The sequence below is a fragment of the Anticarsia gemmatalis genome, chromosome 11 (assembly GCF_050436995.1).
Source record: "Anticarsia gemmatalis isolate Benzon Research Colony breed Stoneville strain chromosome 11, ilAntGemm2 primary, whole genome shotgun sequence".
In the NCBI taxonomy this organism is placed as follows: domain Eukaryota; kingdom Metazoa; phylum Arthropoda; class Insecta; order Lepidoptera; family Erebidae; genus Anticarsia; species Anticarsia gemmatalis.
The window spans coordinates 13,490,496-13,501,618 of NC_134755.1; the positions used below are offsets into that span (position 1 = coordinate 13,490,496).

Here is an 11,123-nt window from a genome sequence, read left to right on the forward strand (position 1 = left end):
TGAGTAAGTAGGTACCTAAATCAGGCTAGCCTTTTTTGCAACTACGTTGGAGTCGGCTTCCAGTCTCAGCAGATACAGCGGGATACCAATATTTTGCTTGGAGCGACTGCCTATCTCACCTCCACAACCCAGTTGCTTAGGCCACAACGCGATACTCTAATAATTCCATAAAGTAACATTGAAAAATCTTAGAGGTACTAATTGTACTTGTTTGAACGTGCTTATCTCAGGAACTACTGGTGCGAATTGAAAAATTATTTAATTTTTACTGTTGGATAGCCTATTTATTGAGGGAGGCTATAGACCATATATAACATTACGCTACGACCATAAGGAGCGGAATAGTAACGATTATTATGTCAAAAACGGGGAAAATGATGACACTTTCTCTCTTATGTGACGCAAACGAAGTTGTGCGGTTCAGCTAGTAAAGGATATTTTGAATTTGAATATGACGATATTATAATACTAAAAGTAAAGTACCTACTTACCTACTGTCGCACCGCTCACATAAGGCGGACATGGAGATGTCTGAAGTATTCTCTATTGAATGTAAACTACAACGAAAGGTTGGATGGCCTATTGTTAGGTTCTCAATGGCGCGAAAATTAATGGATAAAACATTTGGTACACACATAGTTATAAAAGATACCCAAGAATTAATAGAAATCTTTTTTCGCTGACTAAGTCGGGCGCAAAAAAATAAGTTATACACCCGATAATATTAACAGATTTCATCATATTTAAACACTATCACTATCGGTTACGGGATGGAATTCTGACGGTTGATTCATACACATGGCTAAACATATTGAGGATCCCTGTATCATTTAGTGTATACTCTACCTAGATATTATATTACATGGATAACCGGGCTAGAATAGCAGCTGTGTAGTTTTGTAAGGTAGGTAATTATTTTTTAACTAAGAATCTGACAACATTCAACTTTAAAATTAGTTAGTTAGGTACCTACTAGATACATTGTAACTTGCATGTAAGTCTTATAACGATAATATATTTACTCAATCGAAGAATCTAATAGCCGTCAGTTAGATAAGATGATAAGAAAATAGCAATATTACACAAATATCGTTTTTATTACACCAATTTAAATATTTTGATGGTAGGGACGTACTTATAGCTCTAATAGAAAATAATCGTCACGCACAATAGACCATTAAAATAAGTGGCAACATTAAATACAAAAGTCATAGCGTTGAGTGAACAAGTGAACATTTGAAATGTATGGTTCATGTTGTAGGCAGTTGTAGGTGTGTGTAAAGTGTTGTAAATGGCAGAAAGAAGCGACTGAAAAGCGAATTTCGTTATATATTTTTTAAATGAAAATGTTTACAATATATTACATTGTTGATATTTAAATATTATATTCAAGATATTTATGCTCAGGTACGTATTTCCTATTTTGTTATCAAATATTGCAAATAATATTTAGATTGCATTAAAACAGTGCAATTCCATAATAAATCTCTAATGAACATTATTACTAATGATAATGATAACAATGTGTAACATTTATTGTAATATATTTAAAATAAATTTTAGCAGTGTTACTATAAAGGACATAAATAACATGTGAACAAGTAGGTACAGTCAGATGTAATAGTAATAGTGACAGTGATGAGTGATGTTTGTGTTGTGTGTGAGGCAGTGTGAGCTATAGACGGCGGTGTCCAGGCACGTACAGCACTTGTACAGCCTGGCTGAGTCCGCACTAGTGAGTGCAGGCACTGTGGACATGCTACTCACTCCACTTGACACTGAGGCAGCACCACTGCCAGCTTGAGTCAGTAGTAACATGGTGTGAATAGTGCATTATATTGCACATTAAACAAGTTTATATTTGTAGGCACCAAAATGGAGCTCACAGTAGAGATTGTGTGGTCTCGGTGACGGGTGGTTTGGAGGCATGGCAGAGCCCGAGGGCGTGGGTCAGCCGGACGCGGTGCTGCTGGCGCCGCTCACCGAGGACACCTTCCTCCACAACCTGCATGTGCGCTACAAACATGACATAATATATGTGAGTGCTTAGTCCTGCGCTTGCCACCATGCGTTTACCATCATCACCATCATTTGTGTTTATGTTATGTTACTCACTATTATGTCAAGCATGTTATTACTCAACTCCCAGTTTGAGATCACACCTGAGACAATGGCCTGATGGGAGCAGCGTAAATAATAAATTTTACATTATTTTATATTTTCTATGCACTAAAATCAAACTATGTTACTGTTATTCACTGGTTTCTATTCACTACTTTTTCTGCATCTCTGGGACCTTCTGTACTGTAAAATATTACCCAATGCCCATGACATTTCCTTGAATAAATTATTTAGGCCTAAAATAAAATGTTCAACATGAGACTTATAGGTTCAGATATACCTTGTTGAAGTTCCATAGCATGGGTAGTAGGTATTGTATGTTGTATATGTGGTGTGTGCAGACGTACGTGGGCAACGCGCTGGTGTCGGTGAACCCGTGCCGCGCGCTGCCGCTGTACTCCGCCGAGCTGGTGCGCGCGTACCTGGCGCGCCCGCCCTACCAGCTGCCGCCGCACCTGTCAGTAACGACACGCCGCCACGCCGCCGAGCCTTTATGTTTTGATTCATTCCGTTATCGCTCTCAATATACTCATTGGATTCTGTTCCCAATATGCGACTTTATAAAATACCATTGGACCCGCGCGGCGTCGCACGCCTAATTGTTACTAAATAGTATTTTACTTTTACCTCCTATTTTAATCTGCTAGGGGATGATTTTCTAAAAATTCATACTTAATTATTTATATATCATGACCCACATATAGTTTTACACTTCTAACTTTGAAAATGGACAAAATACTATTCTAAGATTCATCCCCCATTTTAACCCCCCATGGGGTGATTTTAAAAAAATACGTTCTTATTTATTTTAAACTAAAATCTCAAATATGAAGTTTCATGCTTCTAGCCCCAAAAATGTACGTACGATCAAAACATTCATCCCCTACTTTAACTCTTTGGGGGATGATTTACCAAGATTACTGAACCATGTTTTTATTTATTTTAAACGAAAATCTCAAAATGAAATTTTCCGCCACTATCTCTCATAGTTTAGGCTGTGCGAAGATTGTGACCGTTCGACCGTTTGATATAATTTATTTATTTATTTAGCTATCCTTAATATATGTATAAATAAATTATCAATCGGTCAGTCGGGAAGAGTAAATTTGTAAGTACATATGTATAGACATACGCTCACGCAGACGAGCGGCCGTAGAGCTGTCTCCGGCGAGCGCATAAACGTTCGGGCGTAAAGCGTGAAGTGGTCGCAGGTACGCGATCACCGCCACCGCGTACCGCTGGGTGCGCGACCGCAACGAGAGCCAGTGCATCGTGATCACGGGCGAGAGCGGCGCCGGCAAGACGGAGGCGGCGCGCGTGTGCCTGCAGTGCCTCGTGCTGGCGGGCGAGCGCGGGGCGGCCGGGGCCGGGGCCGGCGCCGCGCTCACCGCCGCCGGCACGCTGCTCGAGGCCTTCGGCAACGCCGCCACCGCGCGCAACCACAACGCCAGCAGATTCGTGAGTGTCCGCCCGAGCGCCCCGCCCCGCCCCCGCCGCCCGCACTCACTCTCCGCGTGTGTTCGCAGGGCAAGCTGCTCGAGATAGAGTTCGACTTCAAGGGCGAGCCGGTGGGAGGACACATCACGCACTGTGAGTACGCCGCTAGCGCTCGACGAGGAGCGAACGGGTCGCGCCCTTCGAACGTTGAAATTATATAACGGGACCCTCGTTTTTCCCCATCGGGTCGGGAATCCGACGAAGGGTCGCTCGGTATAGTCGTATTAATCTGTAAACCGTTTTTATGTTGCACGCAGATCTGTTGGAAAAGGTAATTATAAATTAAAGTAGGGAGCGGAAGGGTGACGCGTACGATGTCGAAACGTAAGAGCGCGATGCGCGGCGTCCGCGTCAGTGATGCGTGTGTGTGTGTGTGTGTGCAGGAGCGCGTGTGCGGCGTGCTGGAGGGCGAGCGCAACTTCCACGTGCTGTACCAGCTGCTTGCCGGCGCCGACGTGCACATGCTCAGTGAGTCCCGCGTAGTCCGCGCCGCTCGCGTCCGTCTCGACACTTACGATAACACGCCGCGGTGTGTTGCAGAGCGGTTGAGGCTGCAGCGTTCGTGGGAGCACTACCGCATGCTGCGCGGCGGCGCGGAGGGCGGCGGCGCGGGGCCGGGCGCCGCCGCCGCGGGCTCCTCGCCGCGCCGCGCGCCGCCCGCCGCCGCGCCCGCGCCCCGCGCCGCGCAGCAGGACCGGGACCACTTCGCCTTCACCACGGTGCGTGAACCCCCCTCCCCCTCCCCCCAGCCCCGGCGCGAGCGCGGACTGACCGTGTCGTGTGTGCAGGCGGCGATGCGCGCGCTGGGCTTCGGCAGCGGCGAGTGCGACGCGGTGCTGCGCCTGCTGGCCTTTATGCTGAAGCTGGGTAACGTGGAGTTCGAGCCGCAGCACAACATCGACGGCTCGATCGGCACGAGACTGCACCACCAGTACGGTGAGCACGATAGCCGCGCACGACGCGGGCCGAGGAGTGCGTCATGTAGAGTGCGTAATGTATAATCGCTCGTGTGTGTGCAGAGTTGGTGGAGGCGTGCGCGCTGGTGGGCGTGGACGCCGACGAGCTGGCGGCCGCGCTCGGCGCCTGCGCGCCCGACGCGGACGCGCCGCTGGACGCGGGTGAGTGGCGGGCGGGGTGGGGGACGGGGAGGAGTGAGGCGAGCGCGGAGTGACGGGCGCGTGTTGCAGAGAGCTCGGAGGGCTCGGAGGAGACGGCGGGCGCGTGCGGCTCGCCGGAGGGCGCGGCGGGCGAGTGGGCGGGCGCGCTGCGGGACCGGCTGGTGGGCGTGCTGTACTCGCGCCTGTTCACGTGGCTCATCAACAACGTGAACGCGGCGCTGCGGCCCCGCGCGGCCGGCAAGCGCTGCGCGCTGGCCGTGCTGGACGTTTACGGCTTCGAGTCGCTGGCGCACAACGGGCTGGAGCGCCTGCTCATCAACTACGCGGCCGAGCGCGTGCAGGCGGCCGTGACGGGCGCCACGCTGCGCCGCGAGCAGGACGAGTACGCGCGCGAGGGGCTCGCGTGGCGCCCGCTGCCCTTCGCCGAGCACGAGCCGCACGCCGAGCTGCTGGACGCGGGGCCCGACAGCGTGCTGGGCGTGCTGCGCGACTGCTCGCTGCGCGCCGCGCCCGACGCCGCCTTCCTGCAGCGCCTGCAGCGGCGCCGCCACCCGCGCCTGCTGGTGCTGCCGCCCGACCACTTCCAGTGAGTCCCGTCTCCGCTCGGGAGAACGATATCGCGCACGGAGCGCGTTCGAGCGGCTCCGCTGATGCGTGCGCGCGTGTCGCAGGGTGGTGCACTTCGGCGGCGCCGTGGTGTACAGCGCGCGCGGCATCGTGGCCAAGAACCGCGACGCCGTGTGCCGGCGCTGCTGCGGCGTGCTGGGCGCGGCGCGGGAGCCGCTGCTGGCGGCGCTGTTCGCGGGCGCGGCGGCGGGCGCGGGCGCGGGCTCCCCGCGGCGGCCGGCGGCGCTGGGCTGCCGCCAGCGGGCGCTGGTGGGCGCGCTGGTGCGGCGCCTGCCGCCCGCGCCGCGCCTGGTCCGCTGCCTGCGCCCCGACGCCGCGCTGCGCCCGCACCGCTTCGACGCCGCGCTGCTGCGCCACCAGATCCGCTCGCAGGGGTGAGGCATCGATATTATACGGATCGATTTATCCGCGTACCGAACGGACTTTCGTGTTTGTATTATTATTTCGAGAGAGTAAAATTCATCGAGACGTTCATCGAGTCGTCATTCGGAACTTAAGACGACATTCTATAGTTCGATCTATATAACGCCGGACAAAAGGGCATTCGACCGACCTCGACGACGTCGATTCTTCCCTTGTATCGAGTGTCTTTTCTAGTATAAACTTTGCAATTCAATTCAGTCCAATTTATTAGAATGCTTAATTCGATTAAATAGCACCGATGAAGTTAGGAAGCTAGAATATAATTCTGTTAAAATTAAAATATGTTAGATTTATAAGAAAACAAATCAAAACCAGGAACTCATCACGTTATTTCCTTCTCATTAACGACTAAAATATTGAATAATCATGATTTATTCTATCAATGTGATATATTTTTTACTTAAAAAAATGTAATACTAAAATAAAAATTTTAAATCTTTAAAATATCTTCTCTCTATCGACTACCGAATCGAGTGCATCAATTACGGTAAACGGGCGTCGACGTCTTTTCGTTCGACTTTATATCGAATAGAGTACGACGAAACGTCCGAGGTCCCGCGGTCGCTGCAGTGGGCGCTCCCCGCAGGATCATGGACATGGCGCTGCTGCGGCGCAGCGGGTGGTGCGAGTCCATGTGCGCGCGCGGCGTGCTGGCGCGCTACGGGCTGCTGGCGCCGCGCGCCGCGCCCGCCGCCTCGCCCGGGCCCGCGCCGCGCGACGAGCCCGTGCGCGCCGCCCGCGCGCTGCTGCGCGCGCTGCCCATCCCCAGCGCCGAGTTCGCGTACGGCCGCACGCGCGTGTTCGTGCGCAGCCCGCGCACCGTGTGGGAGCTGGAGGCGCTGCGGGCCGCGCGCGTCGAGGCGCTGGTCGTGGCCGCGCAGCGCGCCTGGCGGCGGCACCGGCGCCGGCGCCGCGCGCGCGCCCAGCGCGTCATCGCGCGCGCCTGGCGCCGCCGCCGCCGCGCCGCGCCGCCGCCCGCCGCGCCGCCCGCCCGGCGCCAGCGCGCCGCGCGCGTGCTGTGGCGCGCGTGGTGCCAGGCGGCGCGGCGCCGCTACCTGCTGCGCCTGTGGCGCCGCCTGCCGGCGCGGCACCTGTCGCCGGCGTGCGGCGCGTGGCCGGCGTGCGGCGCGCCGCGGCTGCTGGGCCGCGCGGACGCGCTGCTGCGGCGCCTGCACCACGCGTGGCGCTGCCGCCTGTACCGCGCCGCCTTCGACCAGACGGCGCGCAACCGCATGCGCGAGAAGGTGACGGCGAGCGTGCTGTTCAAGGAGCGCAAGCTGAACTACGCGCGCAGCGTGGCGCACCCGTTCGTGGGCGACTACGTGCGCCTGCGCGCGTCGGCGGCGTGGCGGCGCGGGCTGGGCGCGGCGGGCGACCGCTACGTGGTGTTCGCGGACGTGGTGGGCAAGGTGGCGCGCTCCACGGGCCGCGTGGCGCGCTGCCTGGTGGTGGTGTCGACGGGCGCGCTGCTGCTGCTGGAGGCGCGCTCGCTGCGCCTCAAGCGCCGCGTGCCCGCGCACGCCGTGTGGCGCCTGTCGCTGTCGCCCTACGCCGACGACCTGCTGGTGGTGCACGTGCGCGCGGTGAGTGTCGCCCTGTTGTGTCGTCGCGTCGTCGTATCGCGTCACGTTAACGTCACGTTCGGTTGCAGTGCGGCGGGCTGGAGAGCTCCACGGAGGAGTTGTCGCAGTGCTCGTCGCGCGACACGGCCGACGCACCCGGCTGTCTGTTCGGGGTCAGTATCTGTCGACTTTGTGGCGGTCGTCGACTTTAATGAATGTACGTCGAAATTTGATGACGATATTGCGATCACACCGACGCGCGTCGTTCGCTCGATTGTCGAAATCGTAATCGATTAATTCATTATATTTATTAAGTGCAGACTGTATGACGCTACTACGTACAGACATTAGAGAGACGAATGGCCAAAGTCAACTCTTATCTCCGCACTCACGACTATATACGATATAATGAATAGCGAACGATTTGACGCTATTATTTAAGTAGTCTCGATTTTTGATAAATACCAGCACCCGCGCTTCTCCGTTTGTAAGCATATACCTGAACAGTAAACCTCCACAAGGAGGTGAAACCACCATTTTCCTCCCTCAGACGTGGTTTCATTACAACCGCGAGTGCGGCGTTCTCTCCCACTTAACGGGACCGAGGCCACGTACTGAGTGTGTGTGTGTGTGTGTGCGTGTCGCAGGGCGAGGGCGCGTGGCGGCGGCGCGGCGACGTGGTGGTGCGCACGTGCCACGTGCTGGAGCTGGCCACCAAGCTGTTCCTGGTGGTGCAGAACGCCGTGGGCGCGCCGCCGCACGTCAACATCGCCACCGAGTGAGTATCCGCCGGCGAGGCGCCCGACCCGCCGCTCGCCGACACTGACCCGACGCTGTCGACAGGTTCGAGGCCAACTTCGGGCAGCAGCTGGTGACGCTGTCGTTCCACGCGGTGGGCGGCGGCGAGGCGGGCGCGGCGCGGCTGCTGCGCCGCGGCAGTCGCATGGACGTGCTCGTGTGAGACATATCGCCTCCGCCCGACCCCCCCTACTGATAATAATCTTACTTTAAACCTAGCGATGAGTCGGAGCGGCCGCCGAGCGAGAGCGCCGAGCGAGCGTCGACGTATCGCGAGTAGCGGCTCTTTACTATTTAGTACAAAGCGAGTATTATGAAACACTACTGACCGTCGACGAAACGTTATAGTTGTAAGTTAGCCGTAAGCGGACGAGAGCCGACGAGAGCGGACGACAGCGCGACATGTTGATGTTGTACACCGAGGTGTTCTTAACTGTACTAGCATAACCCCGACTCTAGGATCTTATGATACACGTATGTTAGTGAGATCGACTCGCGCGTAGCTAGCGTAAAGCGCCTAGTCGTAAGTGAGACCACCACCTCGCTTCACCTCGCTTCACCTCGCTACACCTCGCTACACCTCATCATTTGTGATTGACCCGCAGGACAGGTGTAATTTGGGAAAATCAATCAGTTATTTCTGAAGCCTATGTTTCATCCCGGGACTTCAGCTCCCGCGACTCCATGTTCGCAAATTAAATTGATTCAAGTTTAAAAAGAACTGCCATTGAAACTTGTCCCCCATATTTTAACCTAGAAGTGATTGTCTCAACTCAATTCTACACGTTATCTTCTATTTTTACGCTACGTTATTTTTAATCCCTTGGGTGATGTTTTTATATAAATACCAGAACACGTTATAATTTGTTTCCAATTAAAGAGCGACATACAATTTTACGTTCACCTACATAATATCACGTCTGTTATAGTTGAAGGTAGGAGGTAGAAAAAATCATAAATTGGAAAAGACCAATATTGTACTTTACTCTCCCGAGAACGGAACCCGAAACCTCATGATCAGCCTTTGGATGCACTACCGGCTGCGTCACAGAGGCAGTAATTATCAAAAAAAAACTGCCTTCTAATTTTTACAATGTTTTTTTTTTACCTTACACAGACACCCCCCCCCTCCCCTTTTCCGTTAGGGGAATGAATTGCCAGAAACACTGTAATACGTATTAATTTTAAAGCATTTACCTAAACAGAAAATTACACGTTTCTAACTTCGGAAATTACAAACTTAAGCTATTCGAACTCCTTAGGGAGCGAATTTTCGAAAATATTGCTTTGTTCTAACTTACACTATAATAAGAAACGTGGTGCTAATATCTGATTTGTAATCAGACTAGCTTTTGCTATGCGTTGATATGTCAGCCATTCAATCAGTATTCTCTGTTATATATACATATACCTACGTTATACAAACTAATAATTATGGGCCATGGGGGACAACCATTTTATATATTGAAGATATCTAAATTTCCTAATAGGAAACACCTTCATTCCTACAATGAAATATGTACAGTCCGTTCAAAGAATACTCCATAAACGGGTGTGTGTTCAGGATGCTTAGAGAATAAACATACTAAAAATCCCCGCCTCTAGGGGGGGCGCCGGAATGGGGGGAGGGGGTTAAAGTTCTCATTTTATAGTTTTTCACTAATATCTTTAAAACGGTTCGTCGTAGAGAAAGAGTGTCTACTACCTAATGAAAGATGATAAAATTGTCTACAACTTTTGTTATACACACTTTATCGTGTAAAAAAAAGGAAAGTTTTGTTTCAGTGAATTTCTTTAATATTGAAAATAGTTTTCCTGCATGGCCCATAGTTTTTCCCCACCCTGTATAAATGACTTCGCCTTTGATACATAAGAGAGCATGACGTATGGATGATGTAAATCTTTAGAGAGTGTACCTGTGGGTAGTGATTTGAACAGCACACGCCGAATGAAACTGCCAGTGACTGCCACTGCACACTGAGTGAGAGTGAGTGACGTGAGGTGATGTGAGGTGACGTGAGGTGGTGCAGGCGGGAGTGTAGGGAGCGCGTGCTCGGACCGGCTCGCAGCCACGCGTCACGCGCACACCTTGTTAGCCGTATAGTACAGATTGTACTGCGCGACCTCTCCGCCGCGCCGCAACGTTTACCACCACCTTTATATTCCTCTTTTACTGGTCGAAGCATTATAACTTTTTGTAGATACTTATTTATTTGTTTTAATATTTTATTTATTCGTTTGATAAGTGACAACTTTATATGACGAATAAAGTAGAAATAGAATGGGTCATGCAGTGAGGTGTGTGCAGCTCAGTGCACGTGGCGCTTGGTGTCGAGCTAGAGCGCGGGGGCGGGCTGCGGGGCGGAGGGCGCGGCACTGTGTCTAGGTGTGTAATGATGGATACATAGAGGTTTATCTAGTGCCTTAGTATATCTAGTCGAGTCGTCACTGATCGACGCAGCTCCCCTCGCCCGCTCGCCGCGCCGGTCGCGGCACGAGCTCGCGGTGGCGCGCCCTGCTTACGACGGCAGCCACGGTGTGACGTGCCAAGTACTTGTAACGTCTAGTTAGATAATAATAATAATATAATAGCGCTGACTTTCACATGTTCTAAGTTGAAGTAAAGTGTTGAGTCTCAATATAGGCTAGCACGTGTTCTGGCGAGCCCGGCCTCGAATGTAGCGTGAACTGGCGTGAACTACCGTGTGCCCCTCTACAGACTGTTGTCATAAATTATATTGCTGTTGAAGTGGTTGGTTACCACCGATCCATTTCTGTTGAATAAATGAAAATGTAATGTTACGTTTTTCAACGAAAACTAATTATGCAAAGGTTTTATCGTTTATAATAAAATATATTAAAAAGTGAATGTCTTTTATTTGTTAGTAAGTATAAAGATTAAAGTCGTTTAAAAAGGGCCTCTACGGGTGAGGCTTCGTCCCCACTACTCCCCACGCATGTCTTCCAAATGTCCGGG

The 11,123-nt window shown here is 52.1% G+C and overlaps 1 protein-coding gene across 1 annotated transcript; it reads left to right on the plus strand.

Moving 5' to 3' along the window:
* Positions 1–1,218: 1,218 nt before the first annotated feature.
* Positions 1,219–11,015, plus strand: LOC142976826 (unconventional myosin-Ia-like). Its single transcript, XM_076120397.1, has 17 exons — positions 1,219–1,407; positions 1,868–2,038; positions 2,463–2,578; positions 3,333–3,579; positions 3,648–3,711; positions 3,876–3,889; positions 4,002–4,337; positions 4,407–4,554; positions 4,638–4,736; positions 4,806–5,322; positions 5,408–5,739; positions 6,020–6,029; positions 6,319–6,715; positions 6,824–7,369; positions 7,438–7,521; positions 7,996–8,126; positions 8,192–11,015. Exons 2-17 carry the CDS (start codon positions 1,928–1,930, stop codon positions 8,307–8,309), a joined length of 3,270 nt encoding a protein of 1,089 aa, XP_075976512.1. The 5' UTR covers positions 1,219–1,407; positions 1,868–1,927; the 3' UTR covers positions 8,310–11,015.
* The last annotated feature ends 108 nt before the right edge of the window (positions 11,016–11,123 follow it).

Coding starts and splice junctions, on each gene's coding strand:
- LOC142976826 (XM_076120397.1), top strand. CDS start 1,928: ATGGCAGAGCCCGAGGGCGTGGGTCAGCCGGACGCGGTGCTGCTGGCG. Junction 5,323..5,407: donor CTGCCGCCCGACCACTTCCA/GTGAGTCCCGTC, acceptor CGCGTGTCGCAG/GGTGGTGCACTTCGGCGGCG. Junction 7,522..7,995: donor CACCCGGCTGTCTGTTCGGG/GTCAGTATCTGT, acceptor TGCGTGTCGCAG/GGCGAGGGCGCGTGGCGGCG.